At 42.5% G+C, this 19350-nt stretch overlaps 1 protein-coding gene across 2 annotated transcripts; it reads right to left on the bottom strand.

The window, feature by feature from the left end:
• Window positions 1–1379: 1379 nt before the first annotated feature.
• On the bottom strand, window positions 1380–14790 carry GSTO2 (glutathione S-transferase omega 2). 2 transcript variants are annotated; one of them, XM_054581752.1, is made up of 6 exons: window positions 14669–14790; window positions 14292–14400; window positions 12037–12259; window positions 11015–11116; window positions 3091–3197; window positions 1380–1645 (listed from the first exon to the last, which is right to left on the bottom strand). In XM_054581752.1, the coding sequence occupies exons 1-6, from the start codon at window positions 14700–14702 to the stop codon at window positions 1486–1488; spliced, it is 735 nt and encodes a 244-aa protein (XP_054437727.1). In that variant the 5' UTR covers window positions 14703–14790; the 3' UTR covers window positions 1380–1485. The 2 variants fall into 2 exon arrangements, with proteins under 2 accessions (XP_054437727.1, XP_054437728.1); XM_054581753.1 differs by lacking the exon at window positions 3091–3197.
• Between the last annotated feature and the right edge of the window lie 4560 nt (window positions 14791–19350).

Below are 19350 nucleotides of genomic sequence, written 5' to 3'. Positions count from 1 at the left end.
GTCAGCCTCCTCGTCCTAGGAGCAGCCACAGAAGCCAAGCAAAGATCTGTGAGTCAGGGAAATGTGACTCACAGACCTCACTCTGCAGTGGCTTGGGCACCATGGCAACAGGGTGCCCCATCCTGAGCAGATGGAACAGCAGACAGCCCGTCATGGCCCCTGGCATGCGGCGCCTGCTACAGCAGACCATGTCACCTGACCAAGTAGACTTGCTTCTGTCCAACTGGCACAGAGTCACGCTGGTAACTATTTACATGAGTCAAAATCCACGCAGAGGCAGCAGATGGCCGGGCCAGGCTGAGACATGGGGAGAAATAGGGCGGGTTGGGGCTAAGTCAGAGGCAGGAGCAGCAGACAGCTCCTCTGTGGACACTGACAATTCAAAACATCACTCCTGTTGCTGCCTGGTCTCTCAGCCTGGCTAGAGGCAGGGCAGAGATTGGGCATGAACAAAGCTGAAAGGATCCCAGGCTTATCCCTAGACTCCAAGACAAAAATGGCCTCGGAGAGGCCCGTGCCACTCCCCAGGCACCTGTCAGCACACCAGGCCACTCTCCTGGGGTCTTTGACACCTTCCATGGTTGGAGCCAGCAGAGGGGCCATATCAAGCTGAGATAAGCAAGACAAGCAACTCCAAAACATTAGGTCTAACATTGCGACCAGAAGGAGTGGAGGGATCAGGGGCTCCTGCGTCTATGTCACCTCTGTCATCTGTCACACAGGTGTCCCAGGGCTTGGTACACAACAGGTAACCAGAGGCATTTGTTGTGATAAATTGAAAGAGTATGTGACGCAGATCCAAGAGTGACCTTTGCCTGTGACTGGGTTTGGGACGTGAGCATTTTTTTAAGACAGGATGTCAACTATGGAACATTTTGTGAACCGTCCTCAGTTCCGACAGCACCGGTAAAATTCTGACATCGTTGTCCAGGGCGATAACGGGTGCTTCATTTCCTGCTTTGGAACTCTTTCAGTCATAAGCCCCTCCCTCGATGTCCCCCAGGCCCGCAGCCAAAGCCTAAATGGGAACGATACTCATGCACATTCATGTGGACTGAAGCTCTCATTTGCCAAGTGGAGAGAATTTGAATTTGGACTGCTTTCTTCTTCCTTTTCCTCCCTAGTTTTCCTCCCACCAGGGAGCCTGGGGAGCATGCCAGTCTCTAGTGACAAATGTCAATGATGGGTAGGCCTTGAACTTCAGCATCTGTAATCTGGAGGTCAAACTGGGCCAAAGGCCAAGGGGTCAGGAGGCACACAGGCTCCCAAAAATGTGCTTGGACATCAGCATGGGGTACGAGGTTTCTAAACAATCCTTAGAAGCTATGGGCTAGAGGAGCCATACAAATGATTATCAGAAAGAGTACCTTTTCTGTCTCCTTGTTTATTGGGAACTTCAAAGAAAATGAATAGAGATTGATTGATCCACCCAAACAATTCCTGATACCGAATCACAATGTACTTGAGAATTCTGGGTGATAAGGCTCAGCAGTTAAGCCCATAGTCAAAGGCATCAGGGTGGTTCTGAAAATAGAGATTCAAGAAGCCCAGGAAAATGTTCTTGTCTGTGAGAAGAGCGCACACTGCGGGGTCCCGCTTCATCGCTTCTATCCAGAGCCGAAGCGCCGGGGTGTGGCTCACGCAGCTGCAGGACAGGAAAGAAGCGTTAGCTCACCTGAGGAGGAAGGCGACAGGAAAAGGGGCGCGCATCGCTTTGGAGATGTACAAGATGCAAACAATGGGTTTCTTAGGATAATGACGTTATCTTAGTTACCTTGTTATCAACTGAGCATGATTACTGACTAAAGGAAAATCTTATTTTTGGTATACCAGTGTGTGCTTTTGAATTGTATAAGTTGCTATTGATTTCAATGATACAGTTAAAATACTTGTGGGCTGCTTGCTCTGGAGAAATAAGGTGCCTATACCTCACTGTTTACCAACAAAACGACAACCTGTCTCAACCAGAAAGAGACAGTCTTCTGTCATTCTCGGATTTTGCTTTATTAGGTTTGAAAAAAACAAAAACTAGCCATTCCCAAACTTTTTTTTAATGAGTAAAACAATCACCAAACTTTGAAATAATGGAGCTGCTTGGGCTTCATTATTTCTCAGATAGATCAGGAAGTTTAGGTCTAGAATACCCCAAGCAACTTGTTCAAGATACTACAACTGGTTAGTGGGAAATCCAGGAGCAGAGGTTGAGGGTTCCCAATCTGTGGCTCAGTACTCTGTGCTCAGAGGAGACAGGTTTTCATGATGTTTATGTTGAGACAGAGTTCAAAATATCTAAATATGTTAAATCTGATCTTCCCTCCGAGACAGCCAAAGTGGGAAGTGCAGACGACTCCTGGGTAGATTCAAGCCTGTGTGCCTGACAAGGGTTCAGATGCAGTTCTGGCCAGGCAGGTCCAGATTCCCAAATGCCGGAATTGTCCAACACCCACCATGCGGTGGGCTGGGATTAGAACAGAGGTCAACATGTGTCCTCTCAGCACTGCGACAGCAAAGCATGTGTTCTGCCCAGAGCCCCCACATGGTCCCCCGAGTCGCCCAGGCACTTTCTTCTACTTTAAATATCCCTACGCTTCATGGTAGCCATTTCATTTGTTTGCTTTAACATCAAGCATCTATTGCTTTTAAGATGGCTTATTAAAAAAAATATTCCTGTCCGGGGAAGATTCCTCAGAACTAAGGTATGGTGTCCACTGTGAGGACTCAGCAGGTCTAGGTGCAGGGCCACCAAGGGAGCTGCAGAGAAGTCACCAAAACCCTGTGGCTGGGACTCACTGACTGCTTCCACCACTGGCCTGAGTCTGGTTAGGCTGGTGAGGACAGTGACTCCAAAGTACTACAGGAGGCTTTTGGACACAGGATCTTACTAGCAGAAATATGGGGAAAGTTTGGGTCCACAGACAGTAGAAGAAGAGCAGAGATGCATTTTGAACAAGGAAACAGTTTAAAACCTGATTTCATTTCACAGGCATCATGAACACACATCTGAAGGAGGATAAATAGCACAAAACCATTTCAACCACTGTTACCCAGTCTGACCCCAGGAATTCGTGACCACGTGGTCAAATGTCTTACTCAGCTATTCCATATACATCCAGTCGCTCAAACCAGGGCCAAAAGAGGTAATCAATCATGGATATACAGGGTCCACCAAAGAAGACAGTGTTCTGATAGCTAAGAATCTAAAAGTTTAAACAGAACAAAAGCAAGTTAATTTACTGATCTGCCGACAGAGTTATAGACACTAAATACAAATATCAAATTAGGCTCACAAAGGGAGAACTTAAACTTTGATTCTCCTCCTGATTTGTTAGATAAGTGCTTTTCTCTCTTTTCCTCAGGTATCCGCCACTTTCTTTAGGGTAATACTCCTGGCCACACTCACTCAGTCCCCTCCTTCTTTGAACATGGGAAGTAACGTAGGTCACCTCATTGGAGAAGTTGGGAGGACAACCCAGGTAGAGGAAGCCCAGCCCGTCCGCCTTAGCCTGGAGCAGGCTTCTCTGGGTGCTAAGCTCTCCGTGGAGCAACTCAGCCCCTGGAGAGGGGAGGGCTTGTCTCAGGCTGGTGCTGCCCATTACCGGGACAGAGGAGGGCCACAGTTGGGAACCCTGCTTGTTACAGTTGTGACCCCCATTCTCCACGATCCATTTTATCTGTAATAAAGGAGATGCTGTCTCCATGTGCCTTCCTCTTTTGCCTTTTTTCTCAATCATTAAAAACTAAGGCAGGAAAGAACAGTGCTATTTAATGGACTCCTTTTAATCCCAATACTGTCTTTCTATTATATTTTTTTTTATTTGAGCTTTTCACCTCAACTTTTGGCCACTCAACATTATCAATCTTTTTTAAAATCCTCACCCAAGGGTATTTTTTTTTATAACTGATTTGAGAGAGAGAAGCATTGATATGAGAGAGAAGCATCAGTCAGTTGCTGCCCATACACACACTGACCAAGGATCGAATCCACAAGCTGTGCATGGTGCCCTGACTGGGAATCAAACCCACATTTGGTGTAAAGGATAATGCTCCAACCAATTGACCCACCCAGCCAGGGCTCAATGTTATCATTAAAATAAAATTTCTCATTCTCACATGGGACAAATCAACCCAGATAGAAAACAAACTCTTAACAGACAGATAACCAAAGACAAAAAAAAGGATTTGAAAATTTGCAAAGCAAGTTCTTAGGAGAGATTATCGTTGGGCCAGTCCCTCCCAAAGAGAAAGGTATGGTGTCAATTACCTAGTTAAATTAATAGGATGGCTCTCTTTGACCCATATAACTTGAAATCAACTAAATACTTTCCTATATCTATAGATGGAGATTTCTATACCCTTAATCTAGATTTCCATATTCCTATCATTATCAATCAGGCTTGATTCTTTGTACTCTAGACCAGCTGTTGACCCTATGATGTAGCCTAGGGCTGTAGTTAAAGAAGGTAAGTTCTGGAGCCAGCAGACTTGTCCTGTGCTGGGCTCTACCTCCAATTCAACATGGAACCCAAGGCAACTTACGTACCTCTTCTTCCAAGCCTCAATTTTCTCATCTCCAAAGGGGTGGTAATGTTAGTGCCCACCATGCATGAATAAAAGTGAGCTCTTATGATGACAAAGCATAGAAACCTCAGAAGGTTACATCTATAGAAAGTAAATCCACCCCTAATATAAAGCATCAATGGGATCCCACCGTCCTTCTCAGAGGAAAAAGCAAATTTTGTGGCCCTAAATTCTAAGTCTTCATTATCTCCCAGTACAGCATAGAAAAGTTCCCCTAACTGGTGTCCTGAAAGTGTGAGAAAATGTGAGGTGGCATCACTTTGTTCAAAGAAACTAACAGGATAGTCCAAAACCATCAGAATCTGGCTAATAAAAACTCAAAACAGAAGCTATTTTTAGCCATGTATAAATAAGACCTGGTTTCAGGGTAAAGGAACAAAGGATTCCAGAAAGGCTCAAGCCTTCCTTATGTTCAGGAATAAAAGTAGTAACTACCCAAACTTTTATCACTGACTTTGAAATGTATACCTCCAGCTTGTTTCTGGCTTTCATGGCACAAATCAGAACCAAATCTACAGAGACTGACTCTGGACTCTCTGTATAACTCTTCTCCTTCCCAAAGCAGAGGTACTGTGCTTTTGGGAAAATCTTTATCAAAACAAATCATATGGAGACATTTAATGGAACCCATGATGGGCCCCTCAGTAAAGTAATAAGCTATTTTGAAAATGAATAACTGCTTAGTAATTGATGTTTATTTAGTATATGTTTTCAAAGCTTTTCATCTACTCAAACTGGAAGTATGCCTTTAAAATATATGTGATCTTATAGATATGATCAATCTGTATATAAACACTTGTAAAGTAATTCAAGCTCTGTCAAGTTATTTTGTATAATAAAAAGTCAAAACAAGCACCTGGATGAATGGAAGAGGCAGCAATTATCTTCTGCCAGCTTCTACCCCACCTCCCAAATACATATACACATTCCCTGGCACTTTCCTTAAATTCAAGTGTGACTTAGGACCCCTCGCATGAAAATCCTTGAAGTTCCTGCTTCAGCTGCAAACTTGAGCCCTGCCTCAGACAGACATTTCTCCACCAGATTTCTCACCAGGCAAGTCTAAAACTCCCAACAGACTGTCTGTCTTCCTATGGACAAGCACAAAGCGCCAGCTCCTTTACAGACATAGCCCAGTGATGCAGAACATGCTGGCCAGGCCTCCTCAGAGCGTTACTGAGGTCTTAGGACCCTCAGTAGGAGAGCTCCCTTCAGTGCAAACCTGATAACTTCCAAACGCGTGAAGTAACCTTTCCCTTTCGAATCACAGAGCATCACACTGGAAGGGCCCCTGGAATTCATCCGGTGTGACCCCCGCCATCCATGTTACCATGCTCGTCACACACAAGAGATTACAGGTACAGTGTAAAAGAAGTGTACAACAAAATATTAAATATGAAAAATAATAAAATGCTAAGATCGGGGAAACTAAAAGTTAGAACGGAAGGTCAAAACCTCTTCTTGGACCGTCAATTACACTATTGCCAAGGAAGGAAAAACGGTATCAAGATATCAAGCCAGGAGTCCTACAGGGTTCCTTAAAGCTTTGAATTTGACTTGAGTTTCCTGGCAGCCGAAGTGGAGAGGAAAAGACACTGGAAAGCCGATTCTTGTCTCTCACATGGAAGCACAAGAGACTCTTTCAGGGCAGGAAACTCAGTCCCAGGGAGGAAAAGGGACCCCCTGCCAGAACTAAGACGAAAACACTGTTCTCCTCATTTTTAAACGTGGTCAATCCTAGTGTCATTCAACTACACAGACAGGAATGTATGAGGACTCTAATCACAGAAGCTTCCTCAAGTCTCCTGTGAATTCTTTGCTGGTCTTTAAATTTAAGTGACAGCGAAAAGCTTCGAATCAGCAGATTCTGAAAGCCTCTCCTCCTCTCCAGCCAAGGAATGGCCCAGCTCAGCCTCCCGGTGCGAAGTTCCTCCTCACTGCTGCTCTTTCTCGCACTCTCTCAATCAAGAGCACCTAACAGACAGGCGGGTGAGACACGCCAACATCCTCCTGGTGGGAGAGCTTGCCAAGATTCTCTCCTTCCTGTCTTACTCCATTGATAAGAAGGTCTTCAGGCAACATCACTCAAATAGTTCTGCATTCTCAGTTTAAACTAGTCCCTTGCTTAAAGCCAATTAGCACCCCTGACAATTTTTAGGATTGTCAGAGGTAAAAGAAACTGGCAGACTTAATTTCCAATGCCTTAGCTTTCCTACATGTTTTGTCATCAGAAAGGGAATGGGAAGCTGCTGCTGCTGCTATACCTGAAGTTATACCATATACCTTAGCAGTGGTTATGTTAATATTCAATGTCATTTTTAATTTTATTTTTTATTTATTGATTTGAGAGAGAGGAAGAGAGAGAGAGAGAGAGAGATCAGTTTGTTGTTCCACTTATTTATGCACTCACTGGTTGCTTCCTGTATGTGCCCTGACCTGAGATCAAACCCACAACCTTAGTGTATCAAGATGACACTCTAACCAACTGAGCTACCCAGCACTAAGGTCATTTTTCAAAACTCTATTTTAAAGTTTAAAACTTTCAGAGCTGATGTCCTTGGTATCACCACACAAGGCAAAAGCGCCTGCTTAGAGAAGACATCGCTGCTCTTCCCAGGCCCCAGACCTCCCGCACAAGGCCACCAATAGGCAGGCATCTGAGGCTCTGGCTTCTTGTCCTTGGGCTTCCCTAAAGTATTAACACATCTCCAATTCAGGGGATAACCAGTTGATGTTCTGGAATAATAGAAAATATATTTTAAAAATTTTCTATTCTCCAGGTCACTGAAAAATGACTAGAGAGGGGTCCCTTGCTTTTGGATGTGATAAGGGATAAAGAGTGAGCAAGCAAATGAAGAAGATGGGGCTGTCTAGTTTGACGAGTGTGCATTTAACCACACCCCCTTAAGGTGAAAACCCCTTCAGGAAGGTTCCCTCATCCTCTGGGAAGACCTCTCGGTTGCCTCTCATGCACCCCCTTCTGGGGGTCTGGTCTGCAACCCAGGCATGTGCCCTGACTGGGAATTGAATCGGCGACCGTTTGGTTTGCAGGTTGGCTCCCTCAAGGGGACGGAAAGGAGGTTCGCTCTGGGGCGCAAGTGGAAGGAAAAAGCGCGCGGGGCTCCCCCTCGTGGCCATCAGTGGCGAGGCGCACGAACCTCGGTCCCGCCGGTGGTTCACCAGGGAGGAGAAAATCTGTAAGGTTTGGGCGGATATCATAAAGAGAAGCGAATCCCAACCATACTCAAGCAAGGCATTCTAAAAAGTTCAGTCTACAGTCCTGGACTCTCGCATTCGGCTTCAATAATTGCCTGCCCTGCACCACCATCTTTTCACTACTGCCAAGAAATCCCCCGGCTTCTAACAAGGACACACAGCATAGTGGCTCACAGCAGGCGCTGCTGCCTGGGCTGGCAGAGAAAGAAAGCGGTTTTCCTTGATGGAAATAGTTCTTCAGAAGCTGAGCTTCCTCCCCCCTACCCTCAAAAGACACAAAGCCATCTGCCAATAAATCAGCAAGTCGGGCCCTTATCCAAAAGCAACAGTAAAGTACTTCAGAACAGAAGTCTTTTGAGTTCGTAAAACTCAATAAGGGAGTATTCTCAAGATTTTGAATTTCAGCTCCCTGCTACACGGATACACAGCGGAGACTAAGCTAATGACAGTGGGCCAATTCCCTGTAAACCAAACCAAGGGAAAGGAACAGAGTACAAATGAAATCGTTTCTTCTCTAGAAAGAAGCTTTGGAAGTAGTGTCTGGTAGAACATGCCCCATCCTGCTCTTCATCACTTAGGGCCTACAGTCCCCTAGATTCAGAATGCATCTTGCTGACATTTGGAGATTAAAAGGCCATTCAGAAAATTCTTTCCTGGAATCCTTTCAATGGGCTTAATTCTTTGTCAAAATAGATTTGTGAAATAGTGGGGGGCGGGAGGGGATGGCGGAGCTAGTAGAGTGGTGCTCAACAAGTCAAACATCTTTAAAGTGACAGATGGTGGATGAAAAGATGAATGAATATTTGTCAAATCTCTGAAGGGGGAAAGGGCTTCCTATGTATAAAAACAGTGGAAGAAAAATCAAAACAGCAAAGACTTACGGAGCAGTATTTTTAATGTTATATTTTTATATGTACCAAAAAGGTAAGCCAAATTAAAAGTTGTAACAAAAGATAACAAAAGTTAAAAACAGGCAAATATCCTTTATATGTAAGAAATTTTTTTAAAAAGATTTTTATTTATGTATTTTTAGAGAGAGGAGGGAAAGGAGTGAGAAAGAGAGAGAGAGAAACATCAATGTGTGGTTGCCTCTCATGCACCCCCTCTGGGGTCTGGTCTGCAACCCAGGCACGTGCCCTGACTGGGAATTGAATCGGCGACTGTTTGGTTTGCAGGTTGGCACTCAATCCACTGAGCCACAATAGCACTCAATCCACTGAGCCACAATAGCCAGGGCTGTGTGTGTGTGTGTGTGTGTGTGTGTGTGTGTGTGTGTGTGTGTGTGTGTGTGTGTGTGTGTATTTTATATATATATATATATATATGAAACTCTTTAAAAGGAACTTTTACAATCAGTAAGGAAAATCAGTGAGACCCTGACAGACAGATGGCTAACAAACCATTTTCTCAAAAAGAACACCAAGAGACAGCATACTTTGGGGCAAATATCCCACTTCACCAGCAATCAAATAAATACACATTATATCAACAATGAGAAACTACTCTTCCTCTCCAAAACAGACACATATCTTTTTAAATGAAATTTGCCAATAGTGATAAGGGGATAGAGCAAAGGGCATTTTCTTATACTGCTAGTGGGGGTAAACATCACAAGTCTTTGGGGAAGGATGTATCAACATACAGCTACAGCCTATGCAGTGTTTGTGCCCTTTTATCTGGTAATTCCTGGAGCTCCCACCGAAATACATTTTCTAAAATAGAGAAAACATTTCTTATGCAAAGCAGCTGCTGTTCCCTGTAGCATCACTCATGATGGTAAAAGGTGCTGGATAAATAACTATAATGTTTATACACATGACAAATTATAGAGAATGAAAAGTTGCGGGGGTTTTTTCCATTAAAAATATGCTCTTCCCCATAAGTGTCCTGAGGTGACCTCTAAAAATGGGTCACTATTCACTTGACCCGGAAAACCCCATAAAATCATACAAATCAAAAGGTTCAAATCTTCATGTTCACTCTAAGACCACTAGTGAAACTGCCCAGGCATATCAGAAAAGCCACCGAGGATCTGAAGGATGTCACTTTCCAGAAGCAATGGCTGCCCTTCTGTCATTACAACAGTGGAGTAGGTAGGTGTGCCCAGGCTAAACAGTGGGGCTGGACACAGGGACGGTGGCCCAAAAAGGGTGTTGAATTTTTGCTGCAAGTGCTTTAAAATGCAGAGAGTAATGCTGAACTTAAGGGATGTACATTCTCTGGTCATTGAGCACATGCAGGTGAATAAAGCTCCCAAGACACGGCGCAGAACTTACAGAGCTCCTGGGCGGGTTAGCCCACATGTGAGCTCTCTCTGCCACACTGAGATGATCCTTCCTGAAAAAGAGCAGACTGTTCCTAAACCAGAAGAGGAGGCTGCGCAGAAGAAAAAGATATCCCAGAAGAAACAAAAACTTATGGCCTGGGAGTAAATTCAGCATAAAATAAATGCTAATAAAAGTTTTTAAAAAAATACACATGTAATAGGGAAATACATTCTCATTATTTGGAAAAAAAATTGAAACACAGAAAACAGTATGAAAGGCCAATGAGATTTAAGTAGTCGTTGGGATTTAAGTAGACATTAAGTAGTCATTTATAGGAGCATGGCCTTTTGCCATTTTTTTTCCTTTTTGTTCTCCTTTCTGCAATTTGGAACTTGGATGTGAAGGCTGCAGTTTCAGCAGCTATCTTGTCGTTTTGAGGATGAGAGCCGTGCACTAAAGATAACAGAGAAGAAAGAGTGAAGGAGTCTCAGTCCCTGGTAATTTCATGAGGAAGCCATCAAAATAGACCCGAACTGCCCCTACCTCTGGCTTTTGTGAAAGAATAAACCATTATAAGATTAAATTTATAGCAGTTAGGTCTCCTTTTCTATCAACCTAACACAATCCCTAACCAATGTAGACCCAGACCTCAGTGGCCAAGGCTATCGAAGCCATGCAGAGCTACTTAAGGTATATGGTGACTCTGAGAAAGGAAGAAATTCATCACATGCCCTCCCTGACTCCCTTGCCAGATTTTCAAGAATAATTCCAGAGTGGGATGGTAGAGAGCAAGCACCTACAAGTTACAATCAGATGACTAGTAGCTGAACTTATCAAAGTCAGGCAGAAAGAATAAGTCTGTGAAAGCAGAGGGTGGCAGGGTGACCAGGTTAGTGACCCTACATCTCTCCCCTTCCACTGGATCTAAACAGGAGAGGGGCCCCTTATTGTACCTCTTCAAGGTTGCAGAATTCCTCACGAAGGGCTAGCTTCAGATTAGCGCATTCTTTTCCGCATCTCAGTGCTACCAGACACTCCTTGGTCAAGTGTGGGATCTAATCAGAGGACACAGGTTTCTTATTGGAGAAATCTAAAGGAACTCCATGTTCCTGCTCTGCCTAAAAATATAGCCGAAGCTTTGTTACTGCAGTTTAACAGGCCAACAGACACACCCGGGCTCCCCAGCTCCCTCCAAGGAGCATCTTTGTGGTCCCAGGAACCCATGGGGTCACAGCACCTAGGCGAAACAAGGCACTTTCAGAAATGGCTCTTGAGTGCTTCCTCCTCGATCAGCAACTTCCATGCTGTACAATCTTAGGCAGGCATTTAACCTCTCTAAGCCTCAGAGTTCTCATCTGGAAAATGGATACAGTAATGGTGCCCACCTTGAAGGACAGTTTTAAGGGGTACATGAGTTAACCTGTATAAGGTAGTTAGGATAGGGCTTGGCACATCACAAGTGTTCAACATATATCAGTTATTCTTATCTCATTTCAAAGAGAACTATCTTAAGAGTTTCTCCATGATTATTTTCCTGTTTTTAGCAGATGCCCCCTCTTCTCTTTTCTTCATATTTCCAGGACAGTTGGCACTTTTGTTTTGCATAAAGAGCAATCCCCTTCCATGCATTAATGCCTTTTTATACCCCAATATTTTTGTATCTGAAACCTTAGAAATATTTCCTTTAAAGCATTGCCACTTTTCAGCTCTTTCAATATTCTTAAGTCATAACTATGCCATAATCATACCTCTTGAGACTCCCAGATCAAATGGCAAAGCACCTCTCAGTGAAGCCTTTAATTTTTAATATCAGAGGTGAGAGTTCTACTATAATTGCACACCAGCTCTTGTCCTAATCCACATGTAATATCAAAACAAAACAATTTCCCCAATGATTTGGCTTTAAAATTGAAGTGTTGAAAAGACGTAGAAAGTAAAAAAGAGTGTAAATGGCTTTTTCAAAAATTGAACATACCTTATAGAATAGCTCCAATAACATCTTTTGGCGGGCTCGCTCATAAGGGTCAAATGGATACAGCTTCCTTCCCGGATAGGCATCATCCAGGTACTCACAAGCAATCACAGATTCATAGATCAGCTGACATTTGCTGTTTTCCAGGACCGGAATTTGCCCAAAAGGGTGCTTTGTATAGTACCAGTCAGGCTTGTTTCTCAGGTTAATGTTGATAACTTCATGTCTTAAGAAGCAAAGGGAAATATAAGACAACAAAAGTGAGAGGCTTACACAAGCAGACACTCACATTGAAAGCAGAAGTAATCAATTCATAAAATTTAAATTTGTGATATGTTTTTTAAAGCTTAGGTCTTTTACAAAGAAAAATATACAACAACATCATTGTCTTCTTTCCTATAGTAAGATGTATTAAAAGTTTTCTATGCCTTGCCTCATTTGCTTTTTGTGATTCCCAATTCTAGGAGATTAAATTGGCCCAACATTACCTTCGTTAAGGAGCAGAGCCAAGATTGGAGTCCAAGAATCTGACTCAGAGCTCACCATGCTTAACCACCACACTGTCGAGTTTCATCCATTTTAAAGTTTAAAAATATGAATCTGCTATGAGCAGGTCGCAACAGAACATGGTAAGGGTCAGCAGTTACAAGTACAGGCTCTGACATCAGACTCTGTGGAGTCTGGACAGCCTAGCTTGTGACCTTGGCTGAATTCCTTAACCTCTCTATGCTCCTTAATTGTAAAGTGGGGGTGATAAGTATACTCATGACTTTGGATCATTGTGAGGATCAAATGAATAAATATGTATAAAAGGAAACAAATGAGAATAATCTTTGCTCAGTTAAGGAGATTGTCTTTAACCCTAAAGCAGCGGTTCTCAGCTGGGAGTAACCTTACCCCATTCCCCAGGGGCATATGGCAATGCCTGGAGACATTTTTTGGTTGTTACAGCTGGGGAAGAGGGGATTCAACTGCCATCTAATGGGCAGAGGCCAGGGATGTTGCTAAACATTAGTTCATAAACTGCCAGTTTGTCGCTATGGACAAACCATCAAGCTATTGTCATTTCAAATAGGAAAAATAACAATAGGGCCAAGTAAAATGGAGAAATAGGGAAGAAGCTGGAAATATATGCTATATACTATCCTGAACAAAGTAGAATTACAGAATTTTATTTAAAATGTCTCTATATTAGTCTCTGCATTTCTCTGACATGAATCTGAAACTCTGAAGTCATCCCCTAATGATGGACTCTCCAAGACAAGAGTCAAAAGCCTGGAGTAACACATTCTCAACATTTTCTTTTAGCTTCGAGGCCAGTTGCAGCATGAGCCCCCCGCATTCCAGCAAAGGTGCTCTGTCTCCAAATCCAGACCTACAGGATTTAGTCTTGTGAAATCCCTCCTGAGAAGATATGTGTCCATTCCCTCAGGTATGTTGGAATCTTCAAGATCTCTCTTGATAACAGTTCCTTCTATTTCATTGTTTGGAACTATATTTGTTCATTCATTCAAAAAATATTTTTAAGCACCTACTATGGGCCAGGCTCTCTCTAGCCCAGGAATAAAAGACCCCTCAACAACTTACATTTAGGGGGAAAAGAGGTCGAGGAAAGAGAGATAAACAAATAGGCTGGACACAGTGTACGCACAATGAGATAGGGAACACAGTAGATCTAAAGCGGGTGGGGGAGCTGTGTGAGCGCAGGCCTGGACTGTGCCCTTCCTTCATCAGCATTGGGGGGGGGGGGCGGGTGCGGGGGACAAGCTCATCGAAGCCATCATTCAGTTTACTCTGAGTTGTCCTGTGTCCTGCACAGACACGACTCTGCATTTCAGGACCGCCCGCTGAAGAACCTGCCCTTTGCTAACCATTTATTGACTTTGCCTCAAAAGAAAAGGACAGGGAGCTCCAGATTTTAAACATCCACGGGATGTGCCCTGGCTGGTGTGACTCAGTGGATTGGGCGCTGGTCTGCGATAGGGGCTGGGGAGGGGTGTCGGTTGACGGCTGCTGAGGAGGGCTGGGGGCCGGGTGGGGAGGGGTGGGGGCGCGGTGGCTGGTTCGATTCCAGGTTGGGGCACATTACTCGGTTGTGGATGGTCCCAGATAGGGGACGGCCAGGCGAGAGGCAACCACACATTGATATTTCTCTCTCTTTCTCCCTCCCTTCCCCTCTCTCTAAAAAAATAAATTTAAAAAAATAAAAAATAAATATCCCCTGGGTGCCTGTAAGGTGCTTAACTTCCATTTCTCACCTGATGCCTTTGGCCCAGAGGACCAAGCGCGTCCTGTGTGCATAAGGACAGAACCTCATGCTGTAGATTCGGATCAGGCCCTCTGGGACCGGCCCTGGGGGGTGACTTCCTGCGGAGGGGGAGGGGGTACCAAGAGGTGGATTAGCCCAGTGGGAAGAGGGGCTCACTCGCCACCCTGAGACCCCAAGAGGGCTGCACGCGCTCCGCCTCCGGAGTCCCAGAGAGGACTGCTGCACGTGGCTTTTGTGCAGAGGAACCCTTCAAGCCCCGCTCGCCTCCCCCCCGCCCCCCGCCCCCGCCCACAGGCCCCCATCGTGCTGGTCTGGGGGCCAAGGCCCGGCGCCTCCATGCCGTGTTCGGCCGTCGAGAAAACTCACCTTTCCCCAAGGCCCTGCTAGCATCCTCAGCCATCGTCTCCAGGTGTCTGCGCAGCGCCCAGCGTTCTCAGCCTGGGGCTCGCCACCGCAGCGGGCTCAAAGGACAGCTATGCTCCGGCGCACCGCTCCTGCCCAAATTCAGTGTTTGAGTGAAGGGACTCTGGCGGGGCAGAGGGGAGGTGATCTGGAACGCGAGCTACGCAGGATAACTTAATCTGGAAAGACCTCGCCCCAGACTTGGAAGCCAAAGTTGGAGTGGGCAAAACAAAACAAAACAAAACAAAAACTCCTGGAAAGTACCCTTTGCTTTTAACACGTGGATACAGCATTTGGTGGGGTCTCTTTTCCACATCAAGAATCTGTGAAGAATGGATATTTAAACTCCAGCATGTATTTTAAGGGAGTTTAATAAAAATTGACCCGAATAATGCAAACGTTGTCTTTCCCAGTCTAAGCCTTCCCTCCTGCATCTCTAAGACAATTGGCCACATTGTCTGTATAATGAATACTTAAAAAAATAAAGCCAAACTTTCTCATGATATAGTAGATAAGAAAAAAAACTTGTTAGTGTTGAGATGTTGCACGCCCCTGAGAGTGTCTCCTTAAATTTTGTGCTCTAGACACCTCGCTGGCCTCACCCTAGTCCCACCCTTATTTGTGAGATTGTACCCAAGCTACGAAAAACTGGTAATGAATTAGACACAAGATACCTAATGGCAAAGAAAAATTTGTGGGCTCTCCCTATCCCCCAGCATAAATTTCAGAGAAGACCCTTTGTAACAGCTAAGAACACTTTGTCAACAGCCCAGCAATACAGGGGTCGCTTGGAGAGAACTTTCACCTGCATGAGGTAACAGAGATAGCCAGCCTTCACTCTGCCCTAAGAAGCTGAGGTCCTGAAATTTAACAGGTGGAAAGATAATCCTTTGATTTTGCAGGACTAAGCTGAAATAGGAATTACTTATAAATGCATTTATGTGGTTGACAGGTAAAGAAGGAAAGAAAAGTAGTATAATGTTCACTCACACGTACTAAATGATTTCTATGTATTACCTTATTGGATTCCCACGACTACTCAGTTAGGCAACTATTATTATTCCTATTTTACAACACAGAAAATATCCTCTATGAATATGAAATTATTTTCCCAGAGTGACCAGCTAGTCGGGTTGAAGAGCTTTAATTAAAAGTACAAAGCCTGACTCATTGTGTTGGCCTTGAAAGCTGATAACCATGTGGAGGGGAAAGGATATAAATCCTGGAAAAAAATATAGCACATTATTGCTGCTAAATAAATGTTAGCTGAATCTCAATATCTTTTATTAAAATGACAGAACCTAATTATGTAGCTTATGAACAGCCACTTTTGTCCTTTGGAATTCCAATCTATCCAGAAATTCTTGGTTAATAATGTTAACATTTTTCTTCTACTGAATAGGAATCTTTGAAAGTTTTCAGAATAGTGACTCAACTACATTTTTTGCTTAGTCATTCAGAGAGATTTCACGTAATACATCACAAGTTGCTGTTGACTTACAAGAATTGGGGAGTAGCAAAAATGTTTTAATAAATTTTCCCTGGAAAGAAAATGCATATATGTCAGCAATTTTGCATATTGGAAGATAAATAGGATAACTACTATTCTGAAACTAACTTTAATCAAGAAGGACAAACTGAATGGTGAATAGAAGCAACAAACATAACCATGATATATGAGACCTTCTGGTAGACAAGAAAATGACTTGTGGGCAGACAAATGTATCCCTCATGTAAAGAAAGCAGATGTCAAATAGCTGAGTGAAAATATATCCAGATCCTAAAAGAGGAATATGAAATTCTCAAAATCACAATCAGTTATTAGTAACATGTATTTGGTACTTTATGTGTATTCACTTCTTTAATACTGAAAGTAGTCCTATAAAGGTTCTGTTATTATTTATTTTAAAAGATGAGTAAACTGAGGCTAGCAAGGTTAAGTCACAACTAGTAAGAACGTGGAGAGAGGATTATGAAGTTTGATTCCCAGGCAAGCACTCCAAACAGGATCTTAGTCTGTACCAGAGATAGGCAGGTTTTTTCTGTCAAAACAGTAAATATCTTAGGCTTTTTGAGTCATCCTGCCTCATACACTCAACTCAACCTTTATAGGGTGAAAGCAGCCATAGATAATATATAAATGAATGGGTTTCTCTGTGTTCCAAGAAAACACTATTTATGGAGTCTGGATTTGAATTTCATATGTATATATGTAGGTTCACAGTTGAAATTCAAATGAATAATACAACAAATAACACATAATAATATAAGAATAAACTCTGCGTTTTGTGTACTCACAACTGTAAATCTACTTTTTCCAACCCCCGCATTTTAACAGACTTTATTTTTAGAGCAGTTTTAGATTCACAGCAAAACCAAGCAGGAGAGAGATTTTCTATCCCACAAATGCATGGCCTCCCCCACCAACTACATCCTGCATCATTTACATTTCTAACAATTGATGAACCTACACTGACACTTCATTATCAAAGTTCATAGTTTACATTAAGGTTCACTCTTGGTGAAGTCCATATAATTTTCATGTGTCACAAATTATGATTCTTTTCTTGATTTTTTTCAACCACTTAAAAATGTAAAAACTGTCCTTAGCTCTTACACTATACAAAAACCAGCAGAGGCCTGGACTTGGCTCTCTGGCCTGACTTTGCCCATTCCTGGAGTATACTGATAATGAATGAATTATTAATAGCCAAACTGGGAATTCCACTTATAAAGTAAAAGTTCCAGCTTTCACTATGCTAGAGAGAACATATTTCCAAGTATTTTTCTTTCTCATTCACACCTTTTAAAGGAAACCAACTCTGAGAGCTGGGAAATGATGTTTATTATATCTATGTATGGGGAGTCACATTCTGAAATGCAAGTCTATTTGATATAGTTAGAGAATAGATAAAAGAATGCAAACAGTTGTTCCTCTGAAGGAAAGCAATATAATGTCAAGGTTCTCAGTTGGCACTATATTCAAACCCTGGCTTTGACACTTAGACAAGCTGTCTCTCACCTCATGGATCCTCATCTTATTCACCTGTAAAATGAGAATACAAATACCTTTTTGATGGGTTTTGAATAATGAAAGAAGTCATGCAGGCCATCCTCAGTATAGAAAAAACTCAAAATTAATGACTAATACTAGTAAATAAGAACACATTTTAAATAGCACAGTGCCTTCCAATTTTGTATTCATAAAAATGAAATGCACTGCAATTCAGCTTTGCAAGGCATATTAGAATTAGAATTCAACTCAGAATATTTATTTTACCAGTTACCAGTTAAATGCCAGTAGAATAGGGGTTGAATGCTGGAAGCTACATTTCAGTAATGTGGTTTTTAATCTTACCAATGAACACCATGTTTTCCCTGGAAAGACTAGCATTATGCCCTTTGAGCTTATCCCTACTTCCTTTTTAAGACCCAATAAGTACCTCTTGGAAATCCTCTTTGCAAATTTTCCTTCAATGTTATTATATCATACTTACACGTCTATTACACTGACTCACTCAAGCAAGAAACAAATGGCAACAAGGCTATATTAAACCTACTCCAAATCGGTTTTCAGCAACCTGAAATATAATCAGATCTATTTGAAAATGTGGGGGATCTTCAGTCATGGGTAATAATAACTTAAGCCTTCGAGGAAAAGAATGCCAGCAGAGAAATAATTTCCTCACTCTATTTAAATGAGTCTCTGTTTTGAGAATAGAAGTGGAGTTTGCATTTTTCAGTTTTTCAAAAAATTTTTCTCATACCTATCTCTGGTAGTGGCAGAAGCCAAAGGATAATCCTCTTAATATAAATTAAGCCTGCTTAATGTACATGAAAGATTACTGGGTGTTCAGATATTGTTCACTGAGTTCAAAGAGTGAGATAAATCAGGAAAAACGCTTTATTTTCAAATGGACTTAGAATCAGGGACTTGTTTCCAGGAAGTTAGGATCATTGGGAATCCTATGTACTAATGCTTTCGGGACTTTTTTTTTCAGTTTTGAAATATAATTGACATAAGCTCTGTATGAGTTTAATGTGCACTGTGTAATAACCTGATGCACATATACTGTGAAATGATTACCACAAGTTTAGTTAATATTCACCTCTTCATATAGTTACAAAAAATATTTTTTCCTCATGAGGGGAACTTTTTAGGATCTATTCTCTTAGCAACTCTCAAATACACCACATAGTAGTATTAACTATGGTCATCTTGTGCATTACCTCCCCAGGACTTATTTTACAATTGGAAGTTTGTACTTTTTGACCACCTTCATCCAAGTCCCTCCCCATCCCCATCCTCCACAATTCTGAGACAAATACAATAAAGATTATTGCCAACTAAAGTTGTCAAGAGGAGAAACTCCATCTTCCCACCGGGGAAAGCAGAATCAAAAGGAGGTTTTTTTAAGTACTTGATTTGGCTTTCCTACCCCTGTATCTCTTTACAGCTTAAGGGATCAAAGAAAAAAAATAAAAAACATTTCGTTATAGTAACCTCTGAATGAAAAAAAGGCAGATTTTCAAGATCCTGAAATCAGCCAAACCAAACATTTATAAAGTCAAAACAGACTGAGTTAGGAAAAGGATGGCAACACTTCCTGTTAAGTCCCAGGTATAACAGTGTGTGTCAAAATGGT

Source organism: Pteronotus mesoamericanus, unplaced genomic scaffold, assembly GCF_021234165.1.
Source record: "Pteronotus mesoamericanus isolate MK-2021 breed Mesoamerican mustached bat unplaced genomic scaffold, CSHL_Meso_final contig_657, whole genome shotgun sequence".
Taxonomy (NCBI): domain Eukaryota; kingdom Metazoa; phylum Chordata; class Mammalia; order Chiroptera; family Mormoopidae; genus Pteronotus; species Pteronotus mesoamericanus.
This window is presented reverse-complemented; position numbering and strand designations above follow the sequence as displayed.

Coding starts and splice junctions, on each gene's coding strand:
- GSTO2 (XM_054581752.1), bottom strand. CDS start 14,702: ATGGCTGAGGATGCTAGCAGGGCCTTGGGGAAAG. Junction 14,401..14,668: donor TAGCAGGGCCTTGGGGAAAG/GTGAGTTTTCTC, acceptor CCCCCTCCGCAG/GAAGTCACCCCCCAGGGCCG. Junction 1,646..3,090: donor GATGTATATGGAATAGCTGA/GTAAGACATTTG, acceptor CCTGTCCTGCAG/CTGCGTGAGCCACACCCCGG.